The sequence below is a fragment of the Chanodichthys erythropterus genome, chromosome 10 (genome assembly GCF_024489055.1).
Source record: "Chanodichthys erythropterus isolate Z2021 chromosome 10, ASM2448905v1, whole genome shotgun sequence".
Lineage (NCBI taxonomy): Eukaryota > Metazoa > Chordata > Actinopteri > Cypriniformes > Xenocyprididae > Chanodichthys > Chanodichthys erythropterus.
The window spans coordinates 15,808,545-15,835,000 of NC_090230.1; the positions used below are offsets into that span (position 1 = coordinate 15,808,545).

At 39.6% G+C, this 26,456-nt stretch overlaps 2 protein-coding genes across 12 annotated transcripts in view; one reads left to right on the top strand and one right to left on the bottom strand.

The window, feature by feature from the left end:
• The window catches only part of tle2a (TLE family member 2, transcriptional corepressor a), a 38,324-nt gene extending 25,570 nt beyond the window's left edge, over positions 1-12,754 (top strand). For 2 of the 8 annotated variants that reach the window (XM_067396196.1, XM_067396204.1), the window contains 16 exons: positions 714-776; positions 1,298-1,402; positions 2,828-3,040; positions 5,199-5,261; positions 5,542-5,637; positions 5,747-5,791; positions 5,881-6,042; positions 6,345-6,471; positions 7,247-7,452; positions 7,529-7,608; positions 7,737-7,986; positions 8,670-8,917; positions 8,998-9,145; positions 9,994-10,144; positions 10,267-10,343; positions 10,909-12,754. In XM_067396196.1, coding sequence (XP_067252297.1) covers positions 714-776; positions 1,298-1,402; positions 2,828-3,040; positions 5,199-5,261; positions 5,542-5,637; positions 5,747-5,791; positions 5,881-6,042; positions 6,345-6,471; positions 7,247-7,452; positions 7,529-7,608; positions 7,737-7,986; positions 8,670-8,917; positions 8,998-9,145; positions 9,994-10,144; positions 10,267-10,343; positions 10,909-11,016 — 2,142 coding nt within the window. In that variant the 3' untranslated portion in view covers positions 11,017-12,754. The remainder of the gene's footprint in view (positions 1-713; positions 777-1,297; positions 1,403-2,827; positions 3,041-5,198; positions 5,262-5,541; positions 5,638-5,746; positions 5,792-5,880; positions 6,043-6,344; positions 6,472-7,246; positions 7,453-7,528; positions 7,609-7,736; positions 7,987-8,669; positions 8,918-8,997; positions 9,146-9,993; positions 10,145-10,266; positions 10,344-10,908) is intronic. The other 6 variants (XM_067396197.1, XM_067396198.1, XM_067396199.1 and 3 more) reach the window with 6 other exon arrangements.
• A 175-nt stretch (positions 12,755-12,929) lies between these two features.
• Positions 12,930-26,456, bottom strand: part of tle2b (TLE family member 2, transcriptional corepressor b) — a 58,111-nt gene continuing 44,584 nt past the window's right edge. For all 4 annotated transcript variants that reach the window (XM_067396208.1, XM_067396207.1, XM_067396206.1 and 1 more), the window contains 14 exons: positions 26,419-26,456; positions 25,449-25,465; positions 23,800-23,934; positions 21,419-21,472; positions 19,758-19,916; positions 19,455-19,605; positions 19,214-19,383; positions 19,058-19,134; positions 18,212-18,461; positions 17,876-18,123; positions 17,647-17,794; positions 16,305-16,455; positions 16,057-16,133; positions 12,930-15,825 (listed from right to left, as the gene is read on the bottom strand). The exon at positions 26,419-26,456 is cut by the window's right edge. In XM_067396208.1, the coding sequence (XP_067252309.1) occupies positions 15,718-15,825; positions 16,057-16,133; positions 16,305-16,455; positions 17,647-17,794; positions 17,876-18,123; positions 18,212-18,461; positions 19,058-19,134; positions 19,214-19,383; positions 19,455-19,605; positions 19,758-19,916; positions 21,419-21,472; positions 23,800-23,934; positions 25,449-25,465; positions 26,419-26,456 (1,783 nt within the window). In that variant the 3' untranslated portion in view covers positions 12,930-15,717. The remainder of the gene's footprint in view (positions 15,826-16,056; positions 16,134-16,304; positions 16,456-17,646; positions 17,795-17,875; positions 18,124-18,211; positions 18,462-19,057; positions 19,135-19,213; positions 19,384-19,454; positions 19,606-19,757; positions 19,917-21,418; positions 21,473-23,799; positions 23,935-25,448; positions 25,466-26,418) is intronic.

Consider the following 26,456-nt stretch of genomic DNA (forward strand, 5'->3'; position numbering starts at 1 on the left):
TTGCCTCAAGAACCACTGCTGTCAATCAAATTGTTCATTAAATATTCGCGATTTTGTAAAATACCTACTTTTGCGAACTAGTCCACGGTTTTTCGCACGATCGGAACCAAACCAGTTCAGTACAATTCTATGGACTCATAGAATCTAGATCAGCTATAACAGGGTCATTTAGAAAAGGGGCGTAGCTAAGTGCTCACAAAAGTCTGTAACTCCTAAAAACGAAAACTCGGAACTTCACGAAAGTAGGTGAAGCATGCCAACTTTTATGGAGATCGGACCATAGGTGGTGCTATAACTGTTAAAAAGCTTTATAAAGTATATATTTCCTATGGTAAACTGCCTGTTTTGGCTGTAAATTGTTTTTTCCATCTATGATCTAAGTGGTTACGTTTGCTTGGTAAATAAAACGTGATATCTTTTTGCACAAGTACTTAAAGGCCTTAAAGCGCTTGAACCCCGATAATTGGTGGTGGTGGTAGTAAATAATTATGTATAACTAGTAATTAATGGTAGTAGTTGTAGATATACATTAAATGCATAAAATAATAATTAGTAGTAGTATCATTGTCCTCATAAAATAGAGACACTAGTGTAGGAGTAATTTAATAAGTAATTTAATATTTCAAAAATGGAATTGATTGTGAAAGATGAAATCAATTTTTCTTTGCTTTCTTTCTGCTTTTGAATCCTCCTTGCACTCCATATCTCTGCAGACGGAGATCGCCAAACGGCTGAACGTGATTTGCGCCCAGCTCATTCCATTCCTGTCACAGGAGGTGAGATGAGACCAACACACACTTAGTCCCACAGCCACACATCATGACATTCGCACATGCCACGTTGCGTTCAGACGTTCTGTGATTGATAATTCACTCACTTGTGCTCTCACACACACAATATCGCTCTTTCTGTTTCTCACACACATGCAATCACACTTCTTTTTTTTTTTTTTTCTCTTTTCCTCTCATATTTCCTCATGCTTTCACATAGTTTCTCATTCTGATGCCTCTGGGAAGCTATTGTTATTCTTGTAAACCCACTTCCACAAAAACGCTTACGGTTTGCCCAAAGCTTTTCCTGACCAGAAGAAAAACAACCTCCCCCTCCTGCTTTAAGTGTGTGTATTCATACAAAATGCAGCGGTGTTTGTGTGTGTGTGTGTGTGTGTGTAAATGTGTACACACACCAGAAAATGAAAATTGCACAGTACACAAAGACACACTAGGGTGGCCATCTGCCTTGTTTTGTTACTTGTTTGTTTATCATTGACGGCCATTTTTTTGACCTCCTTCCACAGCACCAGCAGCAGGTGGTCCAGGCCATGGAGCGCGCCAAACAGGTGACTATGGGGGAGTTGAATGCGTCGATAGGGGTACGTGGACTCCCCCCTCTGCCTCCCACAGTGTGTACTTCCATCTTTTCATCCTTTTTATTTAACACTTTCCTCTTGAGTTGTCATTGCCGTTTTCTTTTTTATGATTTGGTTATATGTTTGAAAGAGTGCGAAGTCTTTCATAACTAGTGCAAAACTCCACACTTTTGAAATCGACTAGTCATTTGGCTAAACAACTAGTCGACTTGTCTGTGTTAAGAATGCGTGGTATAATGAGGCTGATTTTGGGTTTTCTTGAGCCCAGTTGGATACATTTTTAGGGGCCGTTTACATAAAACACATAGGAGACATTATGAGCCTTATGGAAAATGGCAGGATGCTCAAACTCAAAAACAAAAAAAGCCGGACACTTGTCGTACTGAATCTGTATGCTGTTATTTTCCCTTTGGAACACAAAGAGAATTTTTTTCAGATTCTTCACGCTGTACTTTTCCATACAACAAAAAACTATACAGAGTTCATTGTGACCTTTTTAAAGTGACCATGACTCCAAAAGGACCATCCATAAAATTTTGTGCACTATTGGCGAAGTTATCGGAAGACATACGATAGTTTTATATGAAAGCTTGTCAAAATTCATAAATGCTACATCAGTAACTCATCGTGATATTTGAATCTGTACGCAAGCTTCGACAGACAGAATAATGACTTTCGCTCCCTTTCTCATGCAAAGCTTTCATATGACTTCAGAAGACAATGTTTTTGGAGGGTCTAGACAGAATTTTTGTATGGAAAAAAGGTGAGTAAAAATTCTCTTTTTATGGTCTATGGAAAAAATAACATCATACAGGTTTGGTACGACATGAAGATGAGTAAATAATGCAAATATTTCTCTTTAGCACTCATCTCAACATGTCGTGCATAGTTAGGACGAGGTGCAAGTTGAGACCGAGTGTGTATCTTGCCACCAGTTGACATCCCCATTGACGATTTTTCACATCTGATTTCCCGTATTTTTATTCACTTTTACATTTTGATTTCTCACATGGCCGTCATTCGCTTCAGCTCAAGTGATTTTAATTTCATTTTATTTTGGGGTTCTCATTAGCGAATACTGCAGCAGTGCTGTTCCCCGACCCAGCCGTTAGAGCAGGTCGACACCATTCCGATAGGCTCCCTCACTCCCGGGACACTGGGAAGGGTCATGAATGCATTCCCTTTGTAACGGCCTCTTCGGCTGTGGTGCAGATCCAAGTCTTAACTGTGTTGTGTATTTTTCTCTCTCTCTCTCCCTTTCCTCTCATCTCTCTCTCCTCCTCCTCCTGATGCTCTTTTCATTTCCTCTGGCTATCTGTTTCTTCACTCCACTCCATCTCGGCCTCTGTGTCACTGTCTTTTATCTCCCACACTCCCTTCATCTTTTTTTTCCCCCCTCTCTCTGACCCCCGCCCTTCCTTCATCACTCCATCGTCCTCTTCGTCTCGTTCCCTCTAGCAACAGCTGCAGGCCCAGCACCTTTCTCAGCATGCTGCCCAGGGGCTGCCCATGGCCCCTCACCCCTCCGGCCTGCCTCACCCGGGACTGGCTCTGGGAGGCGGCTCTGGGCTGCTGGCCCTGTCCGGAGCCCTTGGGGCCCAGCTGGCCTCTAAAGACGAACGAGCCCATTTGGAGGCCGTGGCGGCAGCCGCCGCAGCCGAACACCACAGAGGTATAACAAATAAAATCATACTGACACATCACTTGACCAGTTTATTAACACCAGGAACAGAACTAACAACATTAAATGTATTTACAAGTGCAGTTATAATGGAGCTATGTCGGGTAATTGATGGGATGTCACAAATACTTAATCAAATCAATCTTTCGGAGCCAGCGCACAACGTTGCGGCCAATTGTTATCCAATTAACAAGTGTATATGCTGAACAAAGTCAAGCTACAATTGCTTCATGTAGGGCTGTTAGTTTGACTTTGCAAAAACTGTACTGGCAAGGTTTCGTTTGGAATAAAGTGTTTTAAAACTATGGATTATTGTTTTAGTCCAACTGAAATCGAACTTTTAAAGATGTAAATTAACTATAATTAAACTTGTTTTTAATGCTGGGTTCAGGCTACAGAATATCAGCCCGATTTTAGCACAATCTGTTTGACGTAGAGTGTCATGGTAATTCATAAAAGACAATGGGCAAGAATTGCTAGTTTTTCTGTTGTGACATTGTGAAGCGTGGTTATCATCCACTATGACAGAAGAATATACGAGTTGAAACAATCATGTTTAATTTTAAAGTCATTGCATCATTTTAGCTGCCGTTAGAGGCTCCGGATCCCATAGAAACCCGAGACTCGCGCATAGGACTGCACATGCGCATTAGCTCGTCTAGCCTGAAAAATAAGCTGCTTTTTTTTCATGCTATTTGAGCAAAAGAAACATTTATGGGATGGTTCATGTCAGATTTTGTTGCTGATTTAAATATGTAATTTAATTGGGAGTTCGCCAAGCAGTTTTTGAGATTTCAGCATTCCCCCATTCAAATAGATAGGACTTGGTCTTGGATGCCTGGAGGCATTGCAAATATGGCCGCCGAGTGAACAGACTTTCCTTGAAAGGGACTTTGAGTAGCCCCTCACTGCAAAACATGAGATTCAGGGGTGGAGATGGGTAGGTTTAGGGATATGTAAAGTGGGAGGAGTTGGATCCAAATCTAGAGGGTGGAGATGGGTAGGTCCACTAGTTCCGCCTTCTCAATGACATCACTCCTGTCATTAAAGATGGCAAGTGATGATTGTCAGAAAGCAATGTGACCTGTTTCTTTTCCATGAGACGACAAGAATTTAGGAGTGAAAATCGCATAATCTGACACAGTGACAGACAAAAATATCATGCAGTCTGAAACCAGCATAAGGTTTTATTCTTTCTTTCTTTACCGGTTTGTACTAATTAATCCAAACACAATTAATCCTAACGTTACTTGTTAGGGCTGCACGATTTGGGGGGGGAAATCTGATTGGGATTGTTTTTAAATTTGTGATGTAAAAAAAAAAGAAAAAAAAAAAGCAGCTCCAGCTTGTTTGTAGGTTGGCACAATTTGGGCAAAAAAAAAATTTATATATCAATTGTCTATATAATTGTATTATTATTATTATTATTATTATTATTATTATTATTATTATTATGCTTATGAAAAAAAATAAGAGATTTACTATTGTATTTCACTGTAAAATAAATTGGTATTTAATAATAATAATAATAATATTTAATATTAATATAACTTAATTTTACATTACAAATTTAAAATTATAATAGTAATAAGCCACTAATCTGCATGACCAACTTTTAACACGAGCAGAATCTGCGTGGGGAACATTTGTTCTCTCACATAAAACTCCTGACTGTGCAGATTCCCATTTAAATGATTGGATATTGCCCACAAAATTTCTCAGAACATTAAGTGTGACCTCACTTTCACAAAATAGACTGGGCGAATAAAATAACATGGGTAAAAAAAATAAAATAAAAAATACTGCAGACCAGCATTCATGGAGAGATTTGAGTTGTCCCTAGATATTACAGTATCATAGACCCGACTCAAACCAGTAAGTAATCACCTAGCAACCACATAGCAAGGTGCTAGTAATCGCAAAGCAATGCCCTTTGCATTGCACCACTCATACTTTATTCATAAAATGCACACTCTACCCTGAAATGTTGACCAGTTCATCTTTGAAATCTGTCAGCTCATGCATTTCATCAATGAAACATGAAAGAGAAACTGAAGGAACATGCCTTTATTATTAGCAGTGTTTTGTCTATTAGAGTGAGTTTTGTCTAACCGTCATAGTCACATTGTTTGTTTTTTGGTTTGTTTTGACTGGCCGCGGGGACGTTTACCTGCCCTTCCCATGATCCACACAGACCGTGAACCTGGGCCAGTGAGTATCTGTAGTATCTGTCCATTTTCTTTCCTCCTTCCTCTCTGTCTCTTTCTAGTTGAGTTCTCCTCAGTGCAGACTGTCATGCATTAGGCGTCTCTATTGCCTGTGGGTCCAGCAGTTATGGAGCTGATTTGATTTATCCCTCGTCTCGTACATCATTATCTCTTTCTTCTGGCTCACACACACACACACACACACACACACACTTACACGCACATCCTCTGTCTCCGTTCTCCCTTTCCACTCTCATTTTCTCATCTTTCTCTTCCTCTCTCAGAGTTCACTCTCAAACGGAGACAAAGGCAGGCCTTCAGACTACCTCAGCAACGGAAAAAAGAGAAAAGCAGATGAGAAGGAGTTTATGACTGACTACGTAAGTGTTCTAATGGTGTTATATTTACATCGTCCTTTTATGAATCATAGACATGATCTTTATTTGATTTAAGAACACACGCTCAACTCTGAGGCGTTTTCTCTTTCAGGGCAGCGACGCGGAGAAGAGCGATGACAATTTGGTCGTCGACGAGGTCGGTTTGTGTTAAAGAATGAGAAACTTAAAAACAAGGTTGGCCATGTTTTCCCTGATTAAATCATCATGTGCGCTGCGTTCCCTCAGGACCCTTCTTCTCCAAGAAGTGTGCAGTCGTACTCCTCCAGAGAGAACGGATTAGATAAACTCCCTCCTTCCCGTAAGGAGCCTCTGCCCCAGGCCAGTCCGACCTCGTTGGCTTCCTCCAGCAGTGCTGCTTCCCCTTCACGCAGCAAGGAGCCTCCGCCGGTACATATATTACTCGAAAACACACACAAACATGTTTGTTTGATGTTAAACAAATGCATTGCTCATTTAGCAAACAAGTTCCTTTCCCTCCCACAAACTAAAGTGTTTCAATACTGTTTCTCCCACCTCCCACCTTCTGCTGCAAAGAACACCTCTTTCCTTGCTTTTGCTGTCAGTCTCCTAAAAATGCAAAAACAGACAGTTTCTGCTTGAATTTGACTATCGCTGCATCTTTTTTTTTCATTGACTGTATACATTTCCTGAATAATTAATGTGTGTGAATGTGTTCCCTAACCTTGCAGAGAGAGAAGTCCAGCACTCCAGGGATGAAGCCTGGCACGCCCATGTCCCAGGAGTCGTCCACCCCAGGCCCCAGCGTTCCTCCACAGTTTCGCCCCGTTCCTGGGAAGCCAGGCGTTGACCCACTTGGTAGGGTTCTGTTATCCTGATAGTCCAAGTCTTTAGTGACTGAATTTGTAGTGCTTAGATCAGCCAGGTTGGAATGTCTTTATTGGGGGTTGGCGGCTTGTCAGCCAGCAGAGGGCAGTAGTGGTCTTCCTGTTTCTGAGAGGATGTCTTGTTTTAATTGTATCATGGTGTTGAGCTCCTGTCCTTGGAGGCTGTGTAATTTTAGCATTCCTGAGAGTGATATTAAAGGGTCAGGATCTATTTATTCAAAAATGTATTAAAATGCAATTCATACATGCAATGACTTTTAATTTCTGAATTCATTATAATCATTTTTGAGGGCATAAAGTCAAAAATGTAAGTGCGGCCCAACTGTCTATATATCATAAGGAAGAAAAAGACTCAAAAGGATGAAATTTGATGAAAGCTTGAGAACCTTTTTTTTTATTATTATTATTATTATTATTATTATTTCTCAAGGAAAAACTTTAGTTTGGTTGAACTAGGGCCACTTGGAATTGCTCCATTTATCTTTTATTATTATTTCTCCAAAATATAAATGTAATATTTATACATTAATTCATGATATTTGTTAAAGAGAAGTTTTACTGCAAAAAACTATTTTACAATGTTTGTACAAACTCTGCATTCTGAAAAAAAATCTGTTTTTCTGTTCCATATTGACAATTATTAAATTATTACTTGTTTAAAGTGTTTATTAAATATTACTTGATTAAATGCTTCACCACTGAGACAAACCTCCATATCTCTGCTCCCCCATTTCTGGCTTTCCTAGCATTAGGTCTGAGGAACCCATTGGCTGTGCAGGGCGCGTACCCCCCTGGTGCATTTGGGCTTCCTCCCCCAGGAGTTAATGGGGAGTTGGCTGGAGCAGCAGGATACGGTGCCGGTCTCCACCTCGTCTCCCCTCAGATGAATGGCTCTGCTGCTGCCGCTGCCGCCGCCGCCGCAGCCGCGGCTGGATATGGACGTTCACCTGTGGTGAGGGGGGAAAAAGTTAACCTGACATTTTCCTTGTCTTTACAATTTAATCTCATTGCTCCACTTAATTTCCAAGGTGGGCTACGAGTCTCCTCACCCTCATATGAGAGTACCAGGGTTACCTGCTAGCCTGCAACCAGCAGCTTCTGGAAAACCGTAAGTTTCCAATGCCAATTCCCCATTGTTTGACTGCTGATGTCAAATGCACTCAGTTCCAAAAGCTCCACTGTGAACGCTCTTAGTCTAGTCTGTGTTCAATGAAATTATGTCTTTCCCGCCCCCAGTGCTTACTCGTTCCACGTGAGCGCAGATGGTCAAATGCAGCCGGTGCCCTTCCCTCCTGACGCCCTCCTCGGCCCTGGCATCCCGAGGCACGCTCGTCAGATCCACACCCTCAGTCATGGAGAGGTGGTGTGCGCGGTCACCATAAGCACCTCCACGCGTCACGTCTACACCGGCGGGAAAGGTTGTGTCAAAGTGTGGGACATCAGCCAACCGGGCAGCAAGAGCCCGATGGCCCAACTGGACTGTTTGGTGAGCTCTGCATCATGTGAAACTGTCCTTGTAGTCTGGAAAATACTTTTTTGGAATGCTTATACAGTTCCATTGGGGCAGGCGTAGTACTTCAGAAGAAAAAAAAAAAAAATCCTAAACACTCAAAATAATCATCAAAGATGAGAATCTTGGGCCCTGAGAGCCAAATCAGTGATGTCTAATTTTTACTAATATTTATCAAAATAAGTATTAAACATTTGAACACTTACATGTATAGCACATAGAAGGCCTTGGGACTGAGAAAACATACTGGGGGTGCTGGGCTTACCTCCTAAGAAAAGTATGGAACATTTTTATATTTTACTCAAAGTAATAGACAACTAAAATAATGACCATAATATAATGTAATAATGAACTCCCATCATAAGCACAAAACAAATTTAACTAGTAATTTCAATAGTTTTTTTGTTTGCCATTGCCATCTCTAAATAATTTTCCAAATTATAATAATACTAATTATATGGGGAAGAAAAAAAAAGTCACAAACCTGGTGTAGTTAAACTGTCTGAGCAGCACGTCAAAACAACAGATGACTCTCTTTAATCTGTAGAAACGGTAAAATAACGCAGTTATGTCCCGCGGCGTGGATGAAACCATTTGAATACCCCTGGTATATGGCATCCTAGTTGGACTAAATAATGTCTACCATTTCGTCCAATCAGAATCGAGACAACTACATCCGCTCATGTAAGCTCCTCCCAGATGGGCGGACCTTGATAGTTGGGGGTGAAGCCAGCACGCTGTCCATCTGGGACTTGGCCACACCCACTCCACGAATCAAGGCCGAATTGACGTCCTCGGCTCCGGCCTGTTACGCTCTGGCCATCAGTCCTGACAACAAGGTCTGCTTCTCCTGCTGCAGTGATGGAAACATCGTGGTCTGGGACCTGCACAACCAGACGCTCGTCAGGTATCTAAAGACTCCTGCTGGTGAGATAGACAAGTTCTTCTTCCTGAGGTCATGTGACGTTCTTGTGTCACCCTCCGCAGGCAGTTCCAAGGCCACACAGACGGAGCCAGCTGTATAGATATTTCCAACGACGGGACCAAACTGTGGACTGGGGGTCTGGACAACACAGTGCGCTGCTGGGACCTGAGAGAGGGCCGACAGCTGCAGCAGCATGACTTCACCTCACAGGTACTGGGCATTTGAAGAGTTTTTTTTTTTTTTTGGTCTTTTGTCTACAAGCGTCTTTGTCCAGTGAAAACCTATACATTTGAAAATGCCAGTTTTGCATTGTATTGTGGACTATGAAAACGATGATGCACGTTTAGTCACGTGATGCATATGATACCTGATATCTATGGTTGTACCAGTATTGTTGAGCCTGCTATTGACTTTCATAAGGTTGCTAAAGATAAATCTTTGTGCGATCTTCATATTACATTCCTGAAAAGAATAATTGTTGCCCAACGGCAAAACATGACAGTTGTGTTTTAGTCTGTACAAGGGCTGTGTTCAAAGTCTTTTTTGAATAATAGGTCATCCTTGGAACTTTTTGCCAGCTGTTTTATGAATACTGTGAATTTGGACATGCTGCTCTTTTACATACAATTTTTTTGCTTACTATACAGTAGGTAAGTGCGATTTTTGCATTCAGCCATGGCCTGACGATTTTGAGTGTGAACCGGATACACCAGGGAGTGGTGGGATATTTCGCTAATAAAATGATTGTCAGAAGAGTAGCGTGAGACTTTGTCTGGTCTGTTGGTATCATCTCAGTGTGCTTTTATATTTTACGCATGCGCAGCAAGGTGATTTTGGGCACTTTCAGACGTTTCGGATGTGGATGAGCAACTTTTGGAAAAACAGACAGAGAGAGTTTTTAAACGAAAGTGCAGTTTTCAATATGTCCAGATTAATTGTGGAAGTAGCTTCAATGCATGAAGACCGGATCAGGAGGTTCCGTCGTTGTTCAAAGATTGAAATGGGGAAGAATTGTGATCATTTTTAGCATTAAACAATGTGTTTATTTGTACACGCAGATCTTTTCTCTGGGTTACTGTCCTACGGGCGAGTGGCTTGCAGTGGGGATGGAGAGCAGTAATGTGGAAGTGCTGCACGTCTCCAAACCAGACAAATACCAGCTGCACCTTCACGAAAGCTGCGTTCTCTCACTCAAGTTCGCCTACTGCGGTACGCTTGGACTTTTATTGTTCCCTTAAAACTTAAAAATTAAGAAAATGATCATTTAGGGTTGAACATTATGGAAAAAATGAAACAAATATGCATAAAAATCTTTCTTTTAACTTTTGCAGGTAAATGGTTTGTAAGCACAGGCAAAGATAATCTACTGAATGCATGGCGAACTCCATATGGATCAAGCATATTCCAGGTATTGTGCTGTTTGGTTAGACGATGCAGTCTGTTAGTTACTCCCCAACACAGCAGTATTTATAACCAACTAAAAGTAGTGATGCTACTAACTACATAAAGTTTTAAATTGCTTTTTTTTTCTGAATTCAATGTATATTTTAGCGCTACACTGCTGGTTACTTTTTTTCCAAAAACTATCAAACAGCTCATATAAATGAACTACTTCATATTCATCTGTGCAGCATTTTACATGTTTTGAATCTTAATATTTATACCTTTACTCACTATTTTCTACTTTACAAGCTAACTTGAATAGATTTCAGTTGTTTAGCTAACTACTTTTTAACAGGTAGAAGCTTCCCCAGCATTGTTAGCAGTATCAAAAAGCTAATTGTCGTAGCACAGTATAACTGATCATTTAAATGACATTTTTGTCAGTGGACATCTTCCTAATGTATCAGAAATGAATGTTTGTTGTTGAATATCCTTCCTGTGTCGCCTATTTATCAGGATACAGAAGACAAACACTGATTTGAAATGTTACCTAACACCTGAACGAACTCTCTAACTGTTTTTGTCTCTAGTCTAAGGAATCGTCATCCGTCCTCAGCTGTGACATCTCCCCTGACGACCAGTTCATTGTCACTGGCTCAGGAGATAAGAAGGCTACTGTGTATGAAGTCATTTACTAAACTGAATGTGTTCAGAATGCCGCTCATAAAACGAAAAAACTGATTGGATTGAGGAGACCAGATTCATCATTATTTTTGTCTCCGAGTTGGGAGACAAAAGGTGTGACATGGACATGAATATGGACTCTGAGACAGCAGGACGGTTGTACTTTTCAACTCCAGGATCGAATGGTGGATCTTCAGAACTGACCTTGTTGTTTTTTTAATGCTGTGAGGAAAGCTGGTAGTCTAGCTTCAAAAACATGGAATTTCTCCAAAGACCTCCTCTTTTCTTGTTCTCGCTCTTTCTTTTTTTTCTTTCTTTTTTTTTAAACAAGATGAAACCTCTGTAGTGAATATAGTAGTAAAAGAAATCTTATTTTTTTAGCCTTCGGAATTTTCACAGAAATGGACAATTATGGAGCCGCAGTGGATGAATGAATTATGATGAGACCTTAAGGACTGGCCTAAGACTTCTTCATTGATCGTTTTCTAAAAGCTGACCTGATCTCGGCTCTGTGTTATGATTGTATGGATGATGTATAAGATGACGGACTCTATGATGTAGGACAACAAGGCTCTGGATTTTAGTGTTTCATTGACTTCAGGGAAATGGCTACAAAGACACTCAGTTAATGTCCTATCACGTGAATACTGTATGTTGGAGCATGTTGAAAATTATTTTGACTGTTTGGTCGCAAACTTGGTATGTATGAACTGTAAATAAAGCTCTTTAAAAGCCAAAAGACACGTGCATTAATTTATAGTTTGAAATGTAATTTCTAGTGAATAAAGAATAGTTTTTTTTTTTTTTATACCCTGCATAATGATGCAGATAGTAAATAAATAATTAAATTACAATGTAAACATACTTTCCTGTTTGATGACGCGTTTTTGTAGGCAAAACCCGGAAGCGAGTTAGCATTTTAGGAGTTCCGGTTCCAACGCCGTCAAGTCTATGGGTTTTTTGAATGGGTCGCCTGAAATAAGGTCTGTGGTTAACAAAGATCAAAACGTGAAAGTATTTAGAGGCTATGACATAAAACACACCAGATATAACCAACTTGTGAGTTTTTAAACTTTTACTGTGTCTTAAAATCGGCGGTTGCTAACAAATTGCTAAAAGGGACTACTTCCTTTGGCGGGGACTTTAGACGTCATCATTAAAAACGGGACATTTGAACAGCATTTCTCATGAAAAAGTGGAAAAGTATTCATAACAGCACATATCATAATCAGCGAGCATGTTTTTAAATAGAGTTGTTCTCTAAATAAAGTTTGAGGAAGCTTGGTGGTGACGACGTTGATCCGCGACCATGGTGTGCTGTAGTCCGTTTATAGCCTACTGTTAGCCTTTTATATCTGACGACTTTATTTAGGCTTCAAAATCTATAAATGTTGTGTTAACTTGTAAAGATTATCTTGATAGAAAAAAACATGTAAGTGTCATAACCCTTTGTTAAACACAGAGCTTATTTTCTGCGATTTTTTTTCAAAAGTCTATGGGAAAAATGCATAGGCTTTCGATCGAGGGAACCCGTGCGCCGCTAACTTCCGGGTTGGCCTACAAAAACGCGTCATCCCTGGGGCACTCTATTGAAGGCTAATTAAAAAAAGCAAAGCTTAAGAAATATGCAGACCCCAAAATCCATACTTATGCAAATTTTATTTACAAATGTACAATTTTTACAATAATAAATTTAAATGTGAATGAACATTTTGTGAATGTATTAATTGTAACCAAGCTGGTGTTCATGTTGCTGAGCTTTAAAAAATAATGAATTTTAAAACAATACTTTGTAAATTGTAAATAGTTTTACATATGTCAATAAAATTTGCATAAACATGAGTTGGTCTGGATAATTTCTTTAGTTTCTGAATTACTCTGGTACTGAACCACTCTCAAGAACGCAACCACTTCAAAAGATGACCACGTTTAATTTGTCAATGTATACATGTCTTTTACATCACATGGGAAGTGCTACAGGGATATCACAGCAATGCCTTCGAAAAAAGTTCCTTGGCTTTCGACAGTCTTTAATGAAATCTTGACGGTGAACACTGTTCTCAGTATACAAACAATGCATTATATAAGGGTAGATACAGATATTTATATAGCGTGATGTCAAAGACAGATCGTGCAGTAGAGACGGTCTACCTAGAAACAGACAAATGCAACTGTTTGCAGGCAGCCATATTTTCAGCTATTTAAAAAATAAAAACACCGCACTTTCTGGATAATAAACAGACTGATCAAAACACTGTGGTTTCACTGCTTACTATTGCCATAAAAAAAGAGAAAGAACTTTGTGATACAATTCCTTCAGTTCACAAGCAAAAACGGTTCGACTCATCCAAGTGCTGAGAAAAGCTTTATAGATCAAAAGAAGAATGAACAAAACAAAACTGGAATAAAAAATAAAAAAAATAAAATAAAAAAACCTCTGTACCCAGCAGGATGTTTGGTGCATGTGGTAGATGAATTCTGTAGTGTCTCTCCTTGAACATTCCTTGTCAGGTTGGCAACCACAGCTCTTCTTTTTAATGGTACTCATCAGGGCTCTGTTTTAGGGCCGCTCAGATTTTCAAGCATTTCTTTAAAGGTGATGATACACGGGGCAACTTTTTGAGCAATGTTGCCGGGCAGTGTTGCCGAGCAACGTTGCTTGGGCACTTTCCCATTGAGAATGAGCAACAAATTTATATCTGGATAGGTTAGATCGGTTGTGGGCAATTGTTTGAGATCCTCCAATCAGAATGTTAACAGCCGATCACGTGACCGGTTCGGCGCTTTCAGAAAAAATTAAAACAAGATGGCGGCCTCTCAGCGGCAGTGGAGCGGAGAAAAGGAGTGTGAACTTTTATCTTTTTACGCTAGTAAGTTGTCATGCGTCAACCCAAAACAGGGAATTTACCTCATATATTGCTTAAAATACCAACAACTGTCCGAGAATAGCTAATATGTGTATGCTGTAATGAAGCCATTGAATGATTTCAGTTAAATACTAAAAAGACATATATATTTTCAGCGTCTGTAGTAACGTAGGCTGTAGGGCGTTTGACATTTGAATAACTTTTGATGCGATCGACGCGGGTTCGAATCCGCCTTTTGCCGAACTCGCTCTTCTCCCTTTTCCTGTCACAAATCAGATCGGAAAGGCATTTATTTTTTACTAAAAATGAAGAAAATATTTGAAAAGTTGAAATAAAGTGCCTTGTTTATAATAAAGTATTTATTGAGTTGGCAATAGATTTGCTCCTCTCTGATTGGTTGCTGCCAACTGTCTGTTGCCCTAATTAGTTGCCCTGTGTATCATCTCTATGTCTAACTTAAGAAAAAAAATACATTTAGGGATGTAACTTGATGCTTCATTTCAATTAAATAATATTGTTTTGCATTAAACATCAGATTTCTTTTACCATTTTTAATTATATACTTTATATATCATATACTGATTTCAAATTTTAGGTATTTGCATTAAAGGTCCTGATGCACTGCTTCATCTTACTGAAGTAGAGCAATTATAAAAAGATTTCCCTATGCAAAGCTAAAAGATAATTAATGACTTGAAAATGAGCATTAAACCACAAATGAGCACAACATCTGTATGATAATCCACAGGAATTAAAACGAATAACGGTTGTGGTTGTGAATATTTGCCACACGAATCCAGCATGATTTACCCTTGCTCCTCATTATACACTGACTTGTGGAAGAAGGAAATTAAATGCAGGTTGGAGAACTCGACTGGGATTTGCCACATGAATGTCTAATTGGGTTGGATAGGCGAGTGGAGAATTGTTTGTACGCCCATATCGTGTTCATCCAGAAAAGCTCCAACGTGAGTCAGGAGCCTCCAAACTGTCTTTTCTCTTTGGTGGGGGTTGGGGGGATTGTTGTGCTCTCTTTATGGAGGGAGTTTGTGACTAATGAAATGATTGTCTGGTTTTGGTGTTGCTGTAAGAAGAAGCTGTCTGTGGGGCTTCCTCTTTTAGCTTGGAGACTGTTCCAATTAACAGCTCCACTCTCTCTCATGCGCAACGTTCGTAATAGAATACTAGCATACTTCTCGGTATATACTGTACATTGCATACAATTAAAAAAAAAATGAATGTAAAAAAATAAGGATAGAAAAATGAAGATAAATAGTAGTATGCTACATTGTTGCGTTTAATTAACGAGTACTGTGTACTTTGTTACTAAAGTTAAATTACACTTATTGTAGTCTATGAAAAATATGATGCAAACAATTCGTCTTGTGTTATTGTTAAAGTCGTAATGTAATAGAAGTAGCAACAAATCTTTTCTTCCGTATTGTGATTTATTGTACATTCGAATTACCGAAAGAAACAAAATATGACATCTTGATCAAAAATTACAAGGTCAAAAAACAATGGCTACTGGAAGGTAAAGGTGCGCACATTGCCATGGGATACAGTCTCACAAAGTGTTTTTACAGGAAATTTTGGTTAATGTAGAATCTGAGAATTTTAAGTATAAAGAAAATGTTCATACTGCGCACAGTTTACATACTGCATAAATAGTATGAGTAGTATGGTAGTATGCCATTGCGAACAAAGCCTTTCTCGATCTCTTAAGTTATGGTGACTGGATGGAGCGAAAGGACCGCAAATAGAAGAGCCATGGTTGCCTGCCACGCGGTCATGATTGTGTCATGCTTGGCGCTCTTTGTTCATCCATCCGTCTGTCTTTGTCTGCGCTCAGTACACCACCTCATACACCGTGGCTTTCTTATCCCCAGAACCAGTTACAATATACTTGTCGTCTGGGGACACGTCACAGCTCAGGACAGACGAGGACTCCTTTGACTAAAAGAGAGAGAGAGAGACAAAATGAGACATATTCAATCAAGCTAAATCTCACTGTCAAGATAATTTTTGAATCTAAACTGAGAATTGTCTTGCTTTAAATACAAGTTCTCTGTCTGCCCACAGCTGCACTCTTATTCTGTTAATAGTATAGCAGCATTTAAAGGACATTCAAAACATCTCTGTTTGTGTTCCAAGGAAGAAAGTAAGTCATATGGGTTTGGAACAAACCTGGAAAATACTGGCTCCATATGGCGTCCTCCATGCATTGAGCAGATTGTCCTTTCCCGTGCTTACAAACCACTTCCCTGAAAGAGAAACATATCATGTCCTCTCCATCTTAGATTATGAAATAGCATTTATTTTAAATGGGACATAAATGATAAAGGATCATATATATGCACGGGCAGCACGGAGCAGTTCAGAAACCACAAGTTTCAAAGTGTGGCACAATAACATCTCCATAGTGATTCTCGTACCGCAGTAGGCGAACTTGAGTGAGAGAACGCAGCTTTCGTGAAGGTGCAGCTGGTATTTGTCTGGTTTGGAGACGTGCAGCACTTCTACATTACTGCTCTCCATCCCCACTGCAAGCCACTCGCCCGTAGGACAGTAACCCAGAGAAAAGATCTGCGTGTGCACATAAAAACACTTCATTAAAAAACTAATCCTAAAAACTGGAATATAAAGACACAGAATTTACTCTACAAATAAATGGTTCTGTCTTATTACGTATGACGCAACAGTTCATGTCATTCATCACTCTGGGTGGTTGTTAAGGCACTGGTAGTTGGTTGCAACAATGTTGCTATATGATTTCTAGGGTGTTTTGGGTGGTTACAGGAACATTGTTAGTTGGCATAGCTAGCTGGTTACCAGGGTGTTGCTATGTGGTTTTATAGGATGTTCTGGTTGATTGTAATGAGATTTTTAGGGTGTTGCTATGTGGGTGTTGGGGTGTTCAGGGTGGTTACTGGGACACTGTAAGTTGAAATTGCTAGCTGGTTGCTATGGCGTTGCTATGTGGTTTCCAGGATGTTCTAAGTGGTTGCCAGGGCATTGCTAGGGTGTGGCTATGTGGTTGTTAGGTTGTTCAGGGTGGTTACTGGGACATTGTTAGTTGTCATAGCTAGCTGGTTACTAGGGTGTTGCTATGTGGTTTTATAGGATGTTCTGGGTGATTGTCATGGGATTTTTAGGGTGTTTGCTATGTGGTTGCCTGGGTGTTCAGTGTGGTTACTGGGACACTGTAAGTTGACATTACTAGCTGGTTGCTATGGCGTTGCTATGTGGTTTCCAGGATGTTATAAGTGGTTGCCAGGGCATCGCTAGGGTGTTGCTATGTGGCTGCTATGGTGTTCAGGGTGGTTACTGGGACATTGCTAGTTGACATTGCTAGCTGGTTGCTATGGCATTTCTATGTGGTTTCCAGGATGTTCTAAGTGGTTGCCAGGGCATTGCTAGGGTGTTTGCTATGTAGTTGTTAGGGTGTTCAGGGTGGTTACTGGGACAATGTTAGTTGATCATTGCTAGCTGGTTACTAGGGTGTTGCTATGAGGTTTTATAGGTTGTTCTGGGTGATTGTCATGGGACTTTTAGATTGTTTGCTGTGTGGTTGCAGGGTGGTTACTGGGACACTGTAAGTTGACATTACTAGCTGGTTGCTATGGCGTTGTTATGTGGTTTCCAGGATGATTCCCCTAATTGCTAGGGGATTGCTGTGTGGTTGTTACTGTGTTCTGAAGTTTTTTTTTTTCCTGTTGTCTTTAAAAAATATATACACACAACTCCAATTATTATGTACCCACTGAGCTGCGGTACCTGTGAGGTGAAGTCATGCTGCTGCAGCTGTCGGCCCTCTCTCAGGTCCCAGCAGCGCACTGTGTTGTCCAGACCCCCAGTCCACAGTTTGGTCCCGTCGTTGGAAATATCTATACAGCTGGCTCCGTCTGTGTGGCCTTGGAACTGCCTGCGGAGGGTGACACAAGAACGTCACATGACCTCAGGAAGAAGAACATGGTCTATCTCACCAGCAGGAGTCTTTAGATACCTGACGAGCGTCTGGTTGTGCAGGTCCCAGACCACGATGTTTCCATCACTGCAGCAGGAGAAGCAGACCTTGTTGTCAGGACTGATGGCCAGAGCGTAACAGGCCGGAGCCGAGGACGTCAATTCGGCCTTGATTCGTGGAGTGGGTGTGGCCAAGTCCCAGATGGACAGCGTGCTGGCTTCACCCCCAACTATCAAGGTCCGTCCATCTGGGAGAATCTTACACGATCGGATGTAGTTGTCTCGATTCTGATTGGACGAAAGGGTAGACATTATTTAGTCCAACTAGGATGCCATATACCAACTATAAGGGAGTCTCACACAATGCAGATCTCACCAAACAGTCCAGTTGGGCCATCGGGCTCTTGCTGCCCGGTTGGCTGATGTCCCACACTTTGACACAACCTTTCCCGCCGGTGTAGACGTGACGCGTGGAGGTGCTGATGGTGACCGCGCACACCACCTCTCCATGACTGAGGGTGTGGATCTGACGGGCATGCCTCGGGATGCCAGGGCCGAGGAGGGCGTCAGGAGGGAAGGGAACCGGCTGCATTTGACCATCTGCGCTCACGTGGAACGAGTAAGCACTGGGGGACGGGAATAAGGTGGACATTAAAATGGAAGGTAACTCAAAAAATGTAAGTTTGCGGAACACAAATTTTTGAAGGATGTTTTTGTCCATACAATGAATGAAAGTCACTTGCACTGTATGGACAAAAAAATGCTAAATTTATGTTTAAAGGTCAGTTAGAAGGTGGAAAATGGTCATAAAAACCTAAATTATTACTAACTATTACTGAGTTTGGCCCAATAAACTGCAACTAACATTATAAGTGGACTTTGAGGAACAAACATTAAATGGTAAAAGGACTCATTTGAAATAAGAATAGGAGCTGATTCAAACCTTAAGCACTTAAGAAGCTGACAACATAATTACTAGAAGTTGCATGTTTGTGTATGTGTCATTCAGTGGGTGCAGCAATAATTTGCTGCCTTAAGGATGTTTGCCTGAATTCAAGTGTTTTTCTCACCATAGCAGTCAGCGGGTGGCTCGAGAGGAGATTGTATTACAAGCGCGGCAAACAAAAGCAGCACTATTTTGGACTAACAGTTGATACGCTGGCCATCACTGTGCAACTCCATCTTAAAACAGAGGGAGGTAAAAGAAAGAGGAGAAACTCACGGCTTGCCACCAGTGGAGCCAGGCAGCGAGGAGGACAGCCCTGAGGGCCTAAGATGTGAACGTGATTCATACGCTACCTGTAGAGGAAAGTATTCAAGGTTAAAGTGCTTTTCGGTACACTTATGCCAACTGTAAGAGATTCAGAAAAACAGTTACCAAAGGGCTGCGTGTGTAGGCACTGGCTGCAGCACTGATTTGGGGAGAGAGGGTGAGCGAGCCTCCGAACCCGCCTGGGCTGGCCAGCTCTCCGTTGAGCCCAGCGTGGGATACCACCCCGAAGTGAGCCGGGTAAGAGCCAGGCGTCATAGTCAAGGGACTCCGCAGAGCTACAGAATACACAATTAAACAATTATTTTCACTGAATTGTGTTTGCTGTAAACGCAAACAGAAGTCTTACCCAGTGGGTCTGCCGAGGAGGCAGCTTTGTTGACCAGGCGTAAACAGGAAGTGCTGGGCCCGGGTGGGCCGGGTGGACCAGGGGTGAGAGGGTCATGGTGAGAGGGAGAGGAATTGCCTGATTTAGAAGAGGGCGACTGAGACTTTTCTGTCTGTCAATAGAACCGAAAGACAGATGCTATTATTTGTCATAATGTTGAATAACATATAGTAACACTGATATGAATTTTGACACTTTTAAAACGGATAATGTGGGAAGAGTGTAAATTCTGGCATATTAGGTATCTAAGAAAAGTGTTCGTACTTGTATGGTGTCCTTGTTTTTGCCAGGGGGTGGGCTGTGTGGCGGGGAGGCCGGTGGGGGACTGGGGGATCCTGGGAGCTCTTTCCTCAGGCTTGGGGCTCGGTCCAACCCATTCCCATGAGGAGACAGAGGGGCACTGCCTATGGGAGAGGAAGGCTCCTGGAAACAATGAAGGAGTTAAGGAGAGTCAAGAGCCTGAGTGCCTTTTGCTTCAGTTTGGATATGTGATATTTTTACATTTTAGATGTTGTGGCACAAGTTAATAGGGTTTTCCTTCATTAATCTGTTAACCTGTAGTTCAACAAAGCAAGGTCTCATCCATTCACTCAAATTCCTCACTATGCCACCCTGTGTATACTCAACAGTAAAGAGGTCCTAGTTTAAACCTTGGTGTGGGATATTGCAGAAATTCAGATAATTTTTGATCATGTTTTTAAACGTGTTAATTATGCAGCAGGGTCACTTAATGATTATAAAAGCATAGCGCTGACTCCACTCGCTTTGCAGCTGAAAACAATCCTGATTTGCCTGTGTGATATTATCAGCAATTACTGAATGAATGCAGTTTAATAAATATGAGTGATGTTCAATATTTATCCAGTAATTGAGAAACAGAGCTGTAATGATTTACCTTGAAATGGATGATAATTACATGGAAATAATAATAAAGAATGAGTTTTTTTTTTTTTAGTATGAAATGCATTTGTTGGTGTTGTTCTACAATCAAATATAAATACATCATTAAGATTAACGTCAGTGAAAGACTACAATGCTAGGGTGTTGTGTGTGGTCTGGCAACAATATGCTGAATGAATAAACTGATTAATTGGGCAAAACAAGACCAGGAGCATGAATTACGAAAATAAATCGGGTCAATTTTGATGTGGAATAAGAAAACAAAAAACAACAAAAGCAAACTAAAACAAAACACAAAACAAAACTAAAACAAAAAACACAAACCAAAACAAAAAATAATTAAGTAAAAATAATTTGTGTATCATTTGTTGAATTAGAAGTAGAAAAATAAGAAAATGGCTCCTTTTTCGTTTTTCACTTAAAAAAAACAAACAAAAAAACCCAAGAATTCAGCTTGATTTTTCGTTTTTTCGTTCAGGGATAGAAAAATTAATAAACAGCTTGAATATTCGATTTCTACACATGGGCAGGAATTAAACGCCCCTTTCTGCTGATTGGTCAGCTGGAGATCAAACCGTCCCATCATCAGTTCTTCCTCAGTTCCATACACAAAGTCCCTTTAAGACAAGTCATTTCACTCGTCTGACTGTTTCTATAGAAACCAGTGATTCTAACGGCCGCTGAAGTGACGCGATGACTTTACCAGTCGGCGATTGGCTCTTGGCTTTAGAAGGCGGGACTTATTCCGCCATATTGCGCGTTACACTTTCTCCCATTCAAAACAATACGAGTGACACGTCTTGTGTTATTCTATAGTCTTTGTCCATACAGCAGAATAAAAGTCCTCCGCTCTAAACAATATATAAACAATATATTGGCTAAATCTACTCTTTGTATTTTGTCTATTCAATCTTGTTTACCACAATAATGTAATTTAATTAAAAATTAATTTAGTTAATTTTAAATCGATTGACTAACTACTGTAAGATTCACTGATGTTAATTTAGCAGTGCGTGTGAACTGACCTCATTTGAGACATCTACTACAAGATTGTCCTCGCTCTTGTCTCCGTCACTGTCCTAAAAGACAACAGGCAGGAGAAGGATGGTGTTAGCGACACACACAGGCACAAAAATATATACCCCTATGGAATATTTATCAGATACATGTACAATATTGCAGTGTCCTTTTTCTGCTCCTTCCACTCCCCTACATTTGTGTCTAATTTCACCAATCACAGTAGGGGAGATCCCCCCCCACCACCACCACCTTGTCCATCGCTCTCACACAGCTCACACTCATCTCACTCTCCTCTTTCGCCCATCTCTGGGAATCAGGGGGTGACAACGCACTTAGTTACCATGGCAACAGGGCTTTGATGTGATCATGGCCTGATGTTGCTATTGCCATCACCCTATAGTGACATCATCCCCCTAATTATACCCACCCGGATGATCACATCCTACATGTGTGCGTTTTGTAAACGCTACACTTGATGCTTTGTTGAGCGTAATGACCTATATTAAAAAATTATAGCATAAAAAAGATATATTAGGCATAAGTTTTTATTAAAATATAATATAATATATAAGTAATATGTATATATTTTTTATATAAAAACTTAATTGTATAATTATATTTTAACTATTATTTATTTATTAACCCTCTGTAGTCTGAGGCTGATTTGGGGCCTGGAGAAGTTTTGACATGCCCTTACATTTGTGCTCTTTTCATTTGTTCATAAACACATTAATTACACAAGTTTCATTACACTGTATTCAACACAAACTAGGCTGTAAGGAACATGTATGTACATGTTTTTGTTTTTGAAGGAATAATGTTTATGCGTGGTTATTGAAAAAACAAAAAACTTAAGTCACTGAAATAAGGCCAAAAAAAGTATATTAAATCTGTGTTCATAAGACTTCTGGTTATTGGAGGTTGTAGACTAGAGTTTTTGCTTCAGAATTATGTAAAAATTATGCTGCCTACTCCTTCATATAAAACAATATATTGATTTAGTTTTGTAAGTCACTTTTTGTCAAGAAACACAGTATGCATGGAGGCGTGAATGATCATGAATAATGGGCCATTTACACCTGAGCATACAAAAGAATCACATAATAATGACCTGAAATGACTTCCATATTAATGAGGCCTTTCAGTCAGGTAGGGTGTGAAAAAACCCTCTGTAATCATGTCTCAGCTCAATTTAAAATAATGGTATTCTATTATATTCTTTAAAATATAATGTATTTCTGTGATGCAAAGAGTCTGAACAATTATGTTACCTCTGTGGCATTTCATATAGGCTTTTAGCTTAAAGCATGCACATTTGGAGAAATATTGATGGATTCTTATATGTTTATGTCAAATTTCTATACAGAGGAGTAATTTTTATTCTATATTTATTCTATATATCATCACTATGAGTGCTGGATACAATTCATACTTGCAGCCGGAGGGCGCTCTATACACCTTTAGGCCACAAATCCATATAAAGAAGAAGAAGAACCAGGAACTAACTGCATGTCTTCTAGAGTTCGCTAACCATGGCTTTACCATCCAAATAAACACTTTTCAAGACAATAAATACACGATTGAGACGATGTATGCATGTATTGCCTCTGAATTTGCGTCTGAATAGCGCTCCCTCCGTGGGCGTTTCCGCATTAGCGGATAATGAGCTGAATCACGGGCTTCTGACATGGCTCTCTTTTCAGATTACATAAACATAAAATGTTTGTTTGTTTTTGATTTGACTTGCACAATTTAAAACCTGACAAGACCTGACTTTCTTTAGACATAAGTTTAATTGTTTTGTCATTCGTATTCACTAAGTTACAGTTCATTTTCTGAGAACTATCAGATTGGAGTTCGTTCAGAGGGAGACGAGAGATCACGCATCATGTTAGTTTTCTTTATTTTACAAAAAGCACAACATTTTGTTTTTACTCTGAGTGTACACAAATAAAAGAAGATATTCAACAGATTAAAATGGTGTATAACTCTTAATTGTATGTGCAACATTGACGGAGTATTTTGAGTCTCTTTCACACTGGTAAGAAAAAAAACGCGGTGGTATCGCCAGCGATACCCTCAGACCTCAGAGTGTTAATAATAATATTAATGTTATATAATATACATTTTTATTTAATTACATTTAAATTATGTCTAATTAATTAAATAATTATACATTTCTGTGAAAAATTATTTACATTATGTGATTTTTTTTTTTACAGTTCTGTACATTTTGGGCCTTTTTTTAATTAAACAAAAAAGTTATTTCTACAAAGAGGTATGGAATGTCTACTAACATTTAAACTAGGACTGTCAATGTAACACTTATTTAGTTAATTGGGGGAATGAGACAAGTATGATGTCATTGTCATGTGACAGAACCTACGTAGTGAGACGGGAGGATGTCTTTTTCATCACACCGTCTCCGTTTGGCATCGCTGCTGGCCTGTGAGGGATAAACCCCTGACGGACCCTGACGATCCTCCGCTGCCTGACTGTCAGTTGACGACACCGATTTACTCTATAGAGGCAGAAAACACAGCATAAACACACACACAGTCTCATCTCCGACTAAATGCTAAGGTTGTGCAAAGTTCACGGAATAGTTCATTGTTCTGAGTCCGTATGATGATCGCTTTGTGTTGGAAGTCAATAACAACAAATGTCATTGTTTCTCGAGTGTCTTTTAACCAAACGTAATGACGTCAAACCTGCGTCATATTTGACTTGAGAACTGGAAGGGATTTTAAAGGTAAATTTTGGTATTTAGTCACTAAGAAAGGTCACTGTATGAAAAAAAAAATGTGAGTAAATGATGACAGAATTTCCATTTTTGGCTGATTTATTCCTTTATAGCTGACTCCTGCACTATTCTGCTATAGTAAACATCCTTCGGGATGTCGATCACCGCTGAATTAGCCCAAAACATTCAGTCACCATCCAGTGTCAACTGTCCGTCTCTCAACTTTCATCATTATGAGGAGTACAGCAAAACCGGTCTCAGATCAGTGACTTCAAACAACTTTGTTTTTCTGCAACGGTGCAGTTTTATGAGCCAAACAGGAAGTGCTTTGGACTGAGATGAGAAAAAGTGCACAAAGAAGCCCAGTTCTCTCAAACAAACCTGTTTTCTCCAATACAGCTCTCTCTTTTCACTCCCCCTCGCTTAGACCTTTCCATGACTCCCTCATTTTCTTCCTCTATAGTCAGCAACAAGAAATCATCTCAAAGAATTTGACTGTTATGACTCTTTCTCCTGAGTTCTCTCTATTTTTTTCTTCAAATTATACTCTTAAAGGGACAGTGCACCCAAAAATGAAAATTCTGTCATTATTTATTTGCCCTTTTTTTTTGGAAGTACCTTCAAATATCTATTTTGCAGAATTTAAATGACATAAAAGCACCATAATAGTAGTTTATATGACTCGCATGCTATATTACAAGTCTCCTGAAGCCATATTATAGCTTTGTGTGATTAAAGACTTAAATTTAAGTTGTTATTCACTGAAAAAATTGCCCTCTGCAGCTCATACAAGTCATATTTTTTGGGATGACAAATAATGACCAGTAATTTTTGGGGGGAACTATCCCTTTAAAGGAAAACGAAAACTTTTAAAGGGACAGTAAACCCAAAAATGAAATGCTGTGAATTTCTGCTAAATTCCAAATCTCCTGAAGACATTATTTTCAAAGCTTTTAAATTGTTATTTAGTGAAAATGTTACCCTCCGCAGATCATACTAATTATAGGAGTTTGGAATGACATGATGGTAAGAGAACCAGCTTTTTGGGTGGACTGCTCCTTTAAGACTAATTGTGATTCAAACAAATGACAGAGAATTATGGTTTGAATGAACGCGTTTCCTTAGTGCTAATGGCAGAGGGCAGGATCAGTGCTGTTTAGAGAGTCCTGAAAGGTCGGTCGGATTTCATAATCCGTACTTCTCTTTAAAGGACTCTGTATTTGGAATCATTTATCAAAGTCAGTGGGGTGGAGGCACATATACACACACAAACACACAAGTTTGATACTCACCCTGCTGGGCGCACCCTCTGGGAGCGGAGGAGAGAGAGAGAGACAGAAAGAGAAGGAGGGGTTGGGGATTGACGTCAGTCTAGATAATAATAACAACAATTCCATAGCAAGCCAAGGTCATGCTGAAAAATCCAGTCAGGGTGCAATAAAAATACATCTATTGTATTGAGCTCCCTGAACAAGTCGCCCCTCTGGCCTTCAGTCTATCAGAGCTTCAAGGCTTCTCAGAAGTATGTCCAATCTACCAACTCAACACACCCTCCTTTCTCGCTATCAGTCTTCCACTTTGCTTTTCTTAGGTCAACTTTTGCTCCATCTCTCTCTTGTAATGCTACCTTTAAAGTCAGAAGAATCGTATTTACTAGATATGCACACATGGGACGGTGCCGTAATGAAAGTTTCTTACCAAACTATTTGGGGGGCGTGTCAACTAAAAAATCATGGTGGAAGTTAATTGGTCCCAATTGTTAATATTTGTGAACACTGCACACATTTTGTGCACTTTTGATGAAGAATTGCGATAAAAGCAAGCTTAAGCAAAATGAAAATGATCAAATACAAAGATAAAGATCCATTACCAACCTAATGCTCACAATTTGGGTTTCATTTTGTTTAGTTAGGTCAGAAAAGCTTTAATATTTATATATAATTTTTTATTATTATTATTATTAATGTATTTATTATTATTATTATTATTAATGTATTTACTATTATTATTTTATTATTAATTTATGCATTTAAATTGAATGAATGAATCAATAAATGGATTTATTTCATACAATAATAAGATTTAATCTATTTATTTTAAATTAAATATAAATATTCTATATTTTAAATATAAATAATTAATTTATTATTATTTTTAATTTATTTTATTTTTTTCCATCAATAATTCTAAATCATTTAATAACCCCATGCATCTGTAAGATTCAAATGCATGTAGAGTAAGAGAGGTCAGACAGACTCTCACCTCGCAGGTGCTCAGGGTCAAGGTGGTTGCGTTCGTCC